The 12,858-nt window shown below is 40.8% G+C and overlaps 1 protein-coding gene across 2 annotated transcripts in view; it reads left to right on the forward strand.

Annotated features, from left to right (window-relative positions):
• The window catches only part of LOC120933451 (mucin-3A-like), a 50,412-nt gene that overhangs the window by 9,963 nt on the left and 27,591 nt on the right, over window positions 1-12,858 (forward strand). For both annotated transcript variants that reach the window (XM_040346680.1, XM_040346681.1), the window contains exons 3-6: window positions 432-518; window positions 2,695-3,600; window positions 7,265-7,372; window positions 11,074-11,189. In XM_040346680.1, the coding sequence (XP_040202614.1) occupies window positions 432-518; window positions 2,695-3,600; window positions 7,265-7,372; window positions 11,074-11,189 (1,217 nt within the window). The remainder of the gene's footprint in view (window positions 1-431; window positions 519-2,694; window positions 3,601-7,264; window positions 7,373-11,073; window positions 11,190-12,858) is intronic.

A 12,858-nucleotide genomic window follows, 5' to 3' on the forward strand; every position in this document is an offset into this window, starting at 1 on the left:
AACTCCTGCCCAGAAACCTCAGTGTGAAAGCTGATAATACGGGCGGTATTAACCCTTTATCGGCCGCTAGCAGAGGTTAATACCGCACCGCTAGTGGCCAAATCCCGCGGCAAAGTTGAAAAAATTACTGAAGGTCCGATTTAGGCTTCAATATAGACTGAATGTTGCACTGTAGGAAATAAGTAGGGTCTTCCGGGATTCAGAGACCTTCAAAGATTTGCCTTCTTCACCTGGGTATCTTTATTACAAGCACAGATTTACTTAAAAATTAAACACATAATTTTTCCAGGAAGCAAAAAATTGATGAAGGACAAAGTAGGAATAGCAAATTGAATTTTGCTAATATGTAACAAAATATTTTAAAATATTTTTGTTTTTTTTGTTGTGCATTGTGTAAAAAATATGTTTCCCTTTCATATTGTCCTCTGCAGACCAAATTATATCACCTCCTACTACAGCACCACCAACAGTAACATATACGACTGTGACAAAAGCCACGAATCCACCTTCCAGTACCGGTATTACACTATATATTTATGGGAATCATATATGTATTTTGGGCTATAGATTGATTTTCACTTTATGTTTCTGAGGTCAGCTTTGTGATTCTTGTACTGGTGTTCTTACATCAGCTGCTACTGTATACATTTTAAAGAAAACCAAAGTCCTTAAAGTTGAACCCATTTTTTTTGTCCACCATTTTGGTATACCTGGGGAAAAACTAAATCTTTTGGGCAAATATTGCCAGTTTTTGTTTACAAACGGCTTATTGAAAAATAAGTCTCAATACAATTTAACTGTACATTGGTAATCATACATACAGATGGGTGCAGAAAACATCAGCATAATGTATAAGTAGCAGTGATATAAGAGGGAGGGATACAAACCTTAATTAAATTTTTACCATTATTTTTGTTTTTGACCTAAACCTTAATTTTCGTACACTTGTCAAGCTTTCCTTGCATACACACTGTCAAGACAAAATCTCGTTGTTCTCAAACGTGGTGACGTACAACACGTACAACGGCACTATAAAGGGGAAGTTTGATTCCACTGGCGCCACCCTTGGGGCTGCTTTTGCTAATCTCATGTTACTGCGTGTTAAGTAAAAGTTTGGTGAAAGACGATTTGCGCTTTTCAGTCTGTTACAGCTTGACGAATGTGCTATCTCCATTACGAACGCTGCTTTTACTGAAGGTGCGCTCCCGTCTCATACTTTATTCTGAGCATGCGCGGCTTTCTAAGCATACACACGAACGTGTTTCTCGTAGTAAACCAGCCCGACGAGAAACATGACGAGGAAATTGAAACTCCCGACGAGAAAAAAGAGAGCATGTTCTCTTTTTTTCTCGTCGAGATCCACAACAGTTTTCTCGACGAAAAACATACACACGACCGTTTTTCTCTGCAAAAATGCTCTGCCAACATTTTACTTGATAGATTTTGCAGAGGAAAACGGGTGTGTACGAGGCCTAATATTTGCCTTTACTATTATTTTTGTTTTTTCCCTAAACCTTATTTCTGTTTTTACCATTATTTTTGTTTTTGACCTAAACCTTAATTTTCTGTTTACCATTATTTTAGTTTTTGACCTAAACCTTAATTTTGTTTTTACCATTATTTTTGTTTTTGACCTAAACCTTTTATGCAAAAACAAATGCAAAAACAGACCGTTTGTCTGTTTATATCTGTTTTGTCTTGTTTTTGTCAGTTCTGTTTTTTAGCTCTTGCAAGTGTAATGATGTGGCTCCCTTCGTAGCCTGCAGGTTGCAAAGAACTAGTAAGAGAGAGGGTGCGTTGCACTATTGCTTCCAAATAGTCTCTGAGTTGGTGCCAGGACAAGGTGGTTACTAGCAGTGAAAAGAATGGCATCGCTAGTAATTCAAGATGACCTCTGACCAGAAAGGGGCTGGCACCAGCTCCCTAACAACAAGGAGGGAGCTGTGACATTTAGTAGTGGCAATAATACCACTGCTAAATGTTTCACTTTACTCTACAGCTGGAGGTTCATTCAGTCGTTCATACAAGATTCTCCATAGACTGAAAAAGTCTCCCTCATAGTATGTCGCCTGCTGGTTGAATGTTCTTAGGCCTCGTACACACGACCGAGTTTCTCGGCAAAAACCAGCAAGAAACTTGCTGGGATTTTTTTTTTTGCAGAGGAAACCGGTCGTGTGTACATTTTTCGACGAGGAAACTGTCGAGGATCCTGTTGAGCTAAAAAGAGAGCATGTCTTCTTTTTCCTCGACGGGAATGGAGAAACTTGCCTTGTCGAGTTCATCGACAGCCTAACAAGGAACTCGACGAGGAAAACGATGTGTTTCGCCCATCGAGTTCCTCGGTCGTGTGTACGAGGCTTCAGCCTATTAACTGCCATGGTCGAATATTCTTCAGCTATTATTCTCTTAGGATCAAATGTTGGTTGTTACATTCAATCAGAGAAAGGCAACAAGGAAACTATTACACCACATATTACAAACATTACAGGAATTATTTGTTAATCTGAGGCATTCCTAAAGTATTTTTTTTTATATAAATAGTCCCCTTAATGTAATATTTTGACTCATTGCTCATCAACATCATCCTCAACTTTTTGATGATGATTTTTTTTTTTAATGGAAGCTTGGCGACTGCATAAATGTAATTTAAAATGTAAAATATTTGCTTAAACATTTCTAACTTCTATTTAACAGGCACTGAAAATTCTACTGTTCTCACCTCTAAAACATCTCTGCAGTCCACAACAGAGACACCCACAACCTTTTCCACTGAGCACTCTACTGCAACTGTACTCACCTCTGAAACATCTACACAGTCCACAGCAGAGACACCCACAACCTTATCCACTGAGCACTCTAATACAACTGCACTCACCTCTGAAACATCGAATTGGTCCACAACAAAGATACCCACAACCTTATCCACTGAGCACTCTACTACAACTGTAATCACCCCTAAAACATCTACACAGTCCACAACAACCTTATCCACTGAGCACTCTATTACAACTGTAATCACCCCTAAAATATCTACACAGTCCACATCAAAGATAACCACAACCTTACCCACTGAGCAATCTACTACAACTGCGCTCACCTCTGAAACATCTACGCAGTCCACAACAGAAACACCCACGACCTTATCCACTGAGCACTCTACTACAACTGTAATCACACCTAAAACATCTATACAGTCCACAACAAAGATACCCACAAACTTATCCACTGAGCACTCTACTGCAACTGAAATCACCCTTAAAACATCTACACAGTCCACAACAGAAATTCCAAGATCTTCTTTCACTGAGCATTCTAGTAAAACAGCACTCACCTCTGATACATCCACTTCTCAGTCTACTAAAAGTGGACCCACTTCTAACACCATTACACAGTCCTCTACCATGTCATCCATTAATCAGTCTACTAAGACAAGTACATGGTCCACAACAGCACCATCCACCTCATCACCAACAAACACTAAACCAAGTACAGAGCCAACAACATATCAACCTACTACCTCAAAGTCATCTGTGCAGACAACAACACCGATACCTGTCAATACAACGACTAAAATACCAACAACCTCTGCTACTTGGCCAGGTAAGTCTTTTTTTGCTATATTTTATCCCTGCAGTTTAATCTCAGATTACTAATTAATTTACCTTACCTTGGCTGTCACAGTGGTCACATGATCGAAAAGCTTCCATTAGGTGCTGGAAACTCTGTCGGGAGCTAGCAGGTTGTGTGCACTCGGCACAGGTTTGCTGCCATTTTGGTACACAAATTAGTGCCCTCTCAGTGTCAAGGTGTTATATCCTCTGTGTTGTGAGGGACACATGACTCTGGTCTGGAACAATGGATGTTTATTCAGTACAGGCTGTACACTGTAACATGCATCTCAGGACAATACATATCTCTGCTTTCTACATGTGCTCTCTCTAAGATGGCTACTATGCCCCTTGACCCTTGTCATCACTGCTGGGTGGAGCCAGCCTTAAAGTGCCAGTACATGTGGAACCCTTCAGGTATAACACAAGTCCATCTACGAGTTTTTTGTGATGTCACTCTTTATGTGTGTGCACATTTTTCCCTGCACCGGGTGGAGTTTTTGGGTTGTGTTTTGCACGCCACAGGCTTTTCAACAGAAAAACAAGTCCATCTACGAGAGGCCACATATTTGCATACACTCTGTGCTAAGAGGTTAATAATGACTAGGGTAAAATAAATATTATTCATTGACTCATTGGGGTGGATTTACTAAAACTGGAGAGTGCAAAATTTGGTGCAGCTCTGCATAGTAAGCAATCAGTTTCCAGCTTCTTTTGTCAAAGCTTAACCACTTCCCGCCTGCCGTATGGAGAATGACGGCCGGGAAGTGGTTCTGTTATCCTGACTGGGCGTCATATGAAGTGCCGGTAAACGACATTCCTTGGTTCGCACTGACAGGGAGAGCCGATCGGCGGCTCTCCCTGTCAGAGGGGGGGGGGTCTGTGCTGATAATAAGCACATTGATTATCAGCACAGCCCCCTCAGATCTTCCAATCAGCTACCAATCAGTGCCCAGCAGGGGCGAAAGTGCCTGGTATTGAAGTGGTTAAAGTGGAGTTCCACCCAAAAGTGGAACTTCCGCTTTAAGCACTCCTGACCCCCTGATGTGCCACATTTGGAATGTCATATTTTTGTTGGGGGGGGAGTGGGTACCTAGTGTTGACAGGTAACCATCTCCCACTTCCACTCGGAGCGCCACCCACCCATGCAATCTTCTGGGGCACATCACAGGTCCAAGAAGATTGCCCAGCCATTCAGGATGCCCACGTGACTCGAGCATGCACAGTGAAGCCACAAGCTGTCACTGCTGGGTGCCCACACTTCCAATGCAGATACCGCAGAGGGAAAGGGAGAGAGGCGAGGCTTTGGGCGGCCACATCGCTGGACCATGGGACAGGTGAGTGTCTGTTTATTAAGAGCCAGGATCCACACATTTTGTAGCTGCTGACTTTTAATAAACACAGAAATGGCTGGAACTCCTCTTTAATTGAACAAGCTGAAGTTAGAAGCTGATTGGCTACCATGGACTACTGCACCAGATTTGCACTCTCCCGTTTTAGTAAATCAGCTCCATTATATCAATATTGTAATTATTTACAACTATATTATTTACAAAGGAACATGCCCATTTCAGATTTATATTGATTATTAAAAAAAGTCAATTTTTTAATGATATTTATTTATTATACAGTACATTCACTTTTGTCTAGATGTTTTTAATTTAATATCTTAGCAATAATTATTATTTGTAGTATTATTCTTATGATTTTTTTTAAAGTGTAGCATGAAAACAAGCTGAATTCTTGGTTATTGGTTCATTCTTTACAATTTTTCTGAAAAAGTAGGGTCGCCATTTTTCTCTTCTATTAGTATCTTTGCTAAAAGCACATTCCATACATTTTGCACTCTAATTGAACAATCTTCTTTCAATCTACTTGCTGTATAACTTTATAACTTCCTCTCCCTTTCTTTCCTTTCCTCCTTTCTTATAATTTAGCAACCTACCCTTGTTTACAGAGTGTTCCCCTTTGGGGTAAACTAGGATTATTTTATCATTAAAGAATAATACACTGTTGGTTTAATTTAGTCTAGAGCAAATCAAAAAAGATACAGGTAGTGTATTTTGTTCGCTTACAGAAGTCTTATATCTTTTTTTATGGAGAAATTTATCAAACCAAAATGTTAATGTACTATTTTTGTTAAATATCTGAAAAATCCAATACAATTTTTGAATTGAAAAAATAAATAAAATACATGATGCTGGAGGAGAGCCTACCTGACCAAATACAAAAATTCAGTAGGACTTTTACTACATAGTTTTGGTAGATCTAAAGGAAAACAAATAGAGGTTACACATCGATATTGCAAGGTGTATGCCTGGCCACCTTAAAGGGGTTGTAAAGGTTTGTGTTTTTTCACCTTAATGCATCCTATGCATTAAGGTGAAAAAACACCTGGCAATGATTCCCCCCCCCCCCGTTTTACTTACCTGAGCGCTTGTCCAGCGTCCTCTTCTCCATGGAGTCTGGCCATTAATTGGCTAGATTGGATGTATTGATAGCAGTGCAGCCATTGGCTCATGCTGCTGTCAATCACATCCAATGATGTGGCGCGTCGGGGGGTGGGGCCGAGTGATACATTTGTCAGCTGTATCACGGGAGCGCGCCCACAAGCTAACCCCCTTGGGAGAGAGCTTCCCATGAAGAGGGTTAACTCTTGGGGGGAGGAGCCGAGACAGTCGTTGAGGGACCCCAGAAGATGAGGATCGGGGCCACTCTGTGCAAAACGAACTGCACAGTGGAGGTAAGTATAACATGTTTGTTAGTAAAAAAAAAAAAAAAACGAAACCTTACAACCCCTTTAAGGGTGGGATAAATAATCACAATGGGCCAGATTCACAAAGAATTGCCCTGGCGCAGCGTTTTAGAGATACGCTACGCCGCCGTATCTTACCTGGCGGAATTTCGAATCCAGGAATATTTTGCGCCGTAAGTTACGGCGGCGTAGTGTATTTCTCGGCGCGTATTTCAAATTGGGTGGGTAGGGGGCGTGATTCATTTAAATGAAGCGCGTCCCCGCGCTGATTGAAATGCGCATGCACCGTTTCCAAATTTCCCGCCGTGCTTTGCGCGAAATGACGTCGCACCGACGTCAATTTTTGAACGTAGACGTGAGTTACGTCCTTTCCTATTCACGGACGACTTACAAAAAAAAAAAAATCAAAATTCGACGCGGGAACGACGGCCATACTTTAACATGGCAAGTCTATCTATACGTCACAAAATAGCAGCTTTAACTATACGCCGGGAAAAGCCGACTAGCGACGACGTAAGAGAATGCGACGGCCGCTTGTACCTTCGTGGATCGACGGAAAAAGCTAATTAGCATACCCAACGCGGAAAACGACGCGAACTTCACCCAGCGGGCGCCGAAGTATTGCACCTACGATCCGAAGGCGTACGAAGCCGTACGCCTGTCGGATCAAAGCCAGAAGCCGTCGTATCTTGGTTTGAGGATTCAAACTAAAGATACGACGCGGCAAATTTGAAAGTACGCCGGCGTACTCTCATTGTGAATCTGGCCCAATGTGTTCACATTATGAAATACATTACTGTGCTGCATACAGTGTCAGAGGGAGATTTCTGCTAATTATTTGGAAAAAAAATTGGAATTTGTAAACTCATGTGTAATATAACTTTATGTAATGTCTTTGTAGTTGGAAGTTGTCTAAATGGTGGTTATTATAAAGAAAACCGCTGTGTATGTATAAGTGAAATCTTCTACGGGCCCAACTGTGAATTCATTGTGAGTGAGATCAAAAAAAGTAAGTTGATTTCCGTTCTAAAAAAAATTATTAAACAAAGTAATGTTGGATCATGATATTTGAGAAGATGTCTGGATATCATCCATAGTGCCCTATATTAGAGAGTATCGTTCACAACAATTGGTGCCTCCAGGGAATGTACACTAAAGGGGCCCATTTGGGTATTACCTGAAATTATTCGATGTGGACTGATCAATCTAAAGCCTCATACACACCATTGGATTTCCATCGGACAAATTTGTGGAATTTTGTCTGACGTTGGCCGTGAACTTGTTCTGCAGAACTTTTTCAGTCAACATACACAAAACTACGTTTTTTTCAGCTCTTTTGCGCCACCCTTCGGGCAAATTCTGCTAATCTTATCTGATGTTTAGCATTGGTTTGGAGCATGCGTGTTTGTACTTTAGTCCGATGGATTTGTGTACACACGATCGGATAATCCGACGGAACACATTTGTTGCCGGACAATTTGAGAGTATGAACATCCAACATTCCGACAACAATTGTTCGATGGAGAATACAGACGGTCGGATTTTCCGACAAAAAACGTAGATCGGACAATTGTTGTCGGAATATCCCATCGTGTGTACGGGCCTTTAGGCCTCGTACACACGATAGGTTAACCAGAGGACAACGGTCTGATGGACCGTTTTCATCGGTCCAAACCAATCGTGTGTAGGCCCCATAGGTAATTTAACCATAGGTTAAGAAAAGCCAACTTGCTTTAAATTTAACCGATGGATTCCTAACCGATGGGAAAAAAACGATCGTTAGTAGGCACAACCATCGGTTAAAAATCCATGCATGCTCAGAATCAAGTCGACGCATGCTTGGAAGCATTGAACTTCGTTTTTTTCAGCACCTCGTTGTGTTTTACGTCACCGCGTTCTGACACGATCGTTTTTTTAACCGATGGTGTGTAGGCACGACGGACCATCAGTCAGCTTCATCGGTTAACCTATGACAACGGTCCTTCAGACCGTTCTCATCGGATGGACTGATCGCGTGTACGAGTCTGTGTTGACTCCAAAAATGAGTAAAAAGTAAAATGAAAATTCAGGATAGGATAGGTTGTGCAGTATTTTTGGAGGAGATTTTATAGTTGCAATGCTGTAATAAAGTACATCTACCTACTATGAACTTGCTTGAAGTCTATATCACAGTTATATAAGCATCTGTGTTAAAACTGCAAAAAGTTGCTATTTTAATCCTGTTCTGTTTTCTATTGCCTCGAAAAAACATTAACAACACAAAGAAAAGACAAGAAAAGACCAACAAATTTATTTTTATTTTCAAATTTATTTTTTTGGGGGGGTTATGTTTTTAACATATCGTACATTAGCAAGTTCACTGATAACTATCACTCACGGTGTGTTAAAACAACCCACAAAACTAACCCCATAAAAACAGTAAAAACACATTTGAAAAGTTTTCCATTTTTTGAGGGGTGCTTTTTTTAAAGAATTGGAAAAAATGGATTCCAAATAACAACTAAGAACATACATTTTTTTATCTTAGTATTTTTTTATTGTATTTTTTATGTTATATGTAAGCTTAAAGTGATTGTAAAGTCTTGTTTTTTTCCTATAAAAATAATAAACATGTTGTACTAACCTGCTCGGTTGCAGTGGATTTGAACAGAGCAGCACCAATCCTCCTCTTCTCAGGCCCCTCTTCTGTGATCCTGGCCCCTCCCTCCTGTTTAAGGCTCCCATAGCAGCAAGCACCTGAGCTGAGTCACAGCTTCCTATGTCCATTCAGACTTGGAGCCCCACCCCGACCTGCCCCTCTCTCACCTGATTGGCTAGCTGACTTTGATTGACAGCAGCGGCAACCAATTGCGCCGCTGCTGAGTCTCAGCCAATCAGAGTGGGCCAGAGCTCTTTAAATGAAAAGAACAGCCCCCAACACAAGGGATACTTTTTATTCAATGTGCAATTTAAAAAAAAAAACTAAGGGCCAGATTCACAAAGGAGATACGACGGAGTATCTCAGATACTCCGTCGTATCTCTCAGAGTATCTATGCGACTGATTCATAGAATCAGTTACGCATAGATATTCCTAAGATCCGACAGGTGTAATAGTTTTACACTGTCGGATCTTAGGATGCAGTACCGCGGCCGCCGCTGGGGGGAGTTCGCGTCGTAAACCAGTGTCGGGTATGCAAATTAGCAGTTACGGCAATCCACAAAGGTTTTTCCCGTCGTTACGTCGTCGCAAGTTTTAGATTCCCGTTGCAAAGATAGGGCTGCTATTAACATGGTGTAAATTGACTACACCATGTTAAAGTATGCCCGTCTTTCCCGCGTCGCTTTTGAATTTTTTTGTTTTCCCGGGGTAAGTACGTTACGCACGTCGCGATTCTCAACACGTCGGCGCGTTGTAATTTCGGGAAACTTGTGACCGGAGCATGCGCAGTACGTCCGGCGCGGGAGCGCGCCTAATTTAAATGGTACCCGCCCCATTTGAATTGGGCCGCCTTGCGCCGGACGTGTTTACGATACACCGCCGCAAGTTTCCAGTTAAGTGCTTTGTGGATCGGGCACTTAGACTGAAAACTTGCGGCGGTGTAACGTAAACGGGTTACGTTACGCTGCGCCGCAGGTACGTGAATCTGGCCCTAAAAAACTAAACTCAAACTTGAAAAATATGAAATATTATTAAAATATGCAAAGAAAACGTTTAACTTTGTTCATCTATTGGAACCTTTCAGTATATTTTTGTTAGGAAAAACAAGGATTTCTTTTGGTGATATTGTCTTGCAAAAATAATTCAATTTTTTTTATACAATATAAAGCCAAAAAACATAACATAAGTCTAAAAAAGAAAAAAAAAAAACATAAAATTTTCTAGTTTTAAAGATGTTCATTTTAACTTAAAAAAATATTGTTATTGTAGTTAAAACATATACATTTTCTCCTATAATTTGCCATGTTTAAAATAACACTAACATTATGGCTATGAAACAAAGTTATTTACAAATGAAAAAACTTTTTTTCTATCTTTTAAATTTTGTACCTTTTTAACGCAGCACTTAAAAAGTATGAAAAAAAATAAACAAATACGTTTAGCCTAGGTTCACACTGCTGCGAATTCAAAATCGCGGTAAAATGCGCGATTTTACCGCGATTTCGCGGCCGCGATTTTGCCGCGATTTGCCGCGATTTCGGCAGCAATTTTATGTAAATCGCGGCCCGAAATCACAAAAAGTAGTACAGGAACTACTTTTTGAAATCGCAGATGCGGCGTCGCAATGATTAGGACAGTGCCATTGCCGACAATTGCCGCCGATTTGACATGTCAAATCGCATCTCAAATCGTTCCAAATCGTACCCAGTGTGAACCAGGGCTTAAACATTAATGGTTAGAAAAATATATATAAAAAATTAAATTAAAAAAAAGAACATGAAAAAATAGGGGAAAGGGGAAGATTGGGGAAGATTGAGTCAATTAGGGCTTATTAGGATACCATAAATGTTAATATGGTGACAATCCATATTTTGTGATTTTCCTTTGTTTTCACTCCTGGTGATAATGGTAAACAGAGCAAATGGAAAGGGTGAATCTCCCTAACAGGGGCAGAGACCGCATTAAAAACCTGACCACTCTTTCCAAAACTAAAAAGAGTGTTTGCCTTTTATTATAATTCAAAATGTGCATAGAACACACACTAAAGCTTGACCTGTGTTTGTCTTTATAGAAACGGTCATTGTCAAAGTAACAGTTGAGGTTTACATAAATGAAACTTTTTATCCAGATCTGGAGAACAACAAAAGCAGCAAATACCAACTGTACAAAAATAATTTTCTGAATCAGGTAAGTGTATATTTTGATGACAAGCACCCCGTTTAAGCTTATCTGAAAAGGGTATGGAATTTAAAATTTATACAAGAAGATTTATAAACTAACGTATTGAATTTAGAGTTGTGCTTCTTTTTTTTTCTAATACATTTACATTACCTTACTGGGTCTCTGGCCTACAGTATGTTCTACATAAAACGTAACCACGTCCCACCCAGGCACTAGCCGAATGATGGCTACAGAGTGGGCCAAAATTGCCTGGAGGATGTCAATAGACCTCCTCCAGTGCATTAGCTGCCTGCGCACCCCCTGTGGGGCGCACACGGCGTGGTCTGTGATCACTGAGTCAATGACAGCTGATCACATGATATAAACAGAAGATCGGTAATTGTTTTTTTTCCCCCTCAAGCTAGCAGCATGAGGGGAAAAAAAGCTGATCACCGGCTTCTGACAGAGGGACATCGGTCCCTAACAGGGAGAGGCACCAGCCAGTGCCCACCAGTGCCACCTACAGGTGCATATCAGTGCCACCTATCATTGCCCATGAGTGTCACATATCAGTGCCTCATCATCAGCGCTGCCAACCAGTGACCATCAGTGCCTCATCATCAGTGTCATCTATCCATTCTGCCTATCAGTGTCGCCTACCAGTTCCCATCAGTGCCACCTATCAGTGCCCATCAGTTCCACCTATCAGTGCCACCTACCGGTGCCCTTCAGTGCCACCAATTAGTGCCCATCAGCGCCACCCATCGGTGCCACCCATCAGTGCCATCTGTTATTGCCACCTCTCAGTGCCCAACAGTGACACCTATCAGTGCCCATCAGTGCCCCCTATTGGTGTCGCCCTATCAGTGCCACCTACCAGTGCCCTTCAGTGTGACCCATCAGTGCCCTTCAGTACCACCCATCAGTACTGCCCATCAGTGCCACCTCTTATTGCCACCTCTCAGTGCCCATCAGTGCTGCCTCATCAGCGCACATCAATTAGGAGAAAGGTTACCTGTTTTTAATATTTTATTTATTAGATGCGGCATTCGTTATTTTGGATAATTCGTAACTTTGAATACATTCGTATTTGTTACGTTCACTAACAGCCACATTTGAAAGGAAATTCCAATACCTATAATGTAATACTGTAGTTAGTTATTATTAGTTAGTTAGTTATTATTTAACATTTTCGAATTTACACATTTTTTTAATTTACAAATTTACAAATTGCGGTCATAATGAATGACCGGAAAAAGCAAAAAAAAAAACGGACGGAAACAAAAACTAACACATTTTTCGCCAGTGCACATGTCTATCCATAATCATACAATGAATGTTTATGATTCACTCAAAAAGTTAAAGAATATATAGTGCTCTCCGTATAATAAACTATATATTTTTTATTTAAAAACTGTTATACTCAAATTTGTTTCTACACTAATAGTGGTGCACGTCTGTATCCAGGCATAAAGTAATAAAAACCTCCAACAGAATGGCCCACCGTACACTTCTTTTTTTGCGGCGTGACGTCACCGGTGCAAAATTAGAACACGTGACTTCATCAGGGAAGTTGCATTGTGGGCAATTATCACATAATGCAGTGCATTGTGGGATAATAATAGAAAAAGTTTTGTGATTGGTGGGGAGGGCAGAAGGGGCCGAGCGAGTGTTGCTAACCTTCACAGTGCCGGAA

The sequence above is a fragment of the Rana temporaria genome, chromosome 3 (assembly GCF_905171775.1).
Source record: "Rana temporaria chromosome 3, aRanTem1.1, whole genome shotgun sequence".
NCBI lineage: Eukaryota > Metazoa > Chordata > Amphibia > Anura > Ranidae > Rana > Rana temporaria.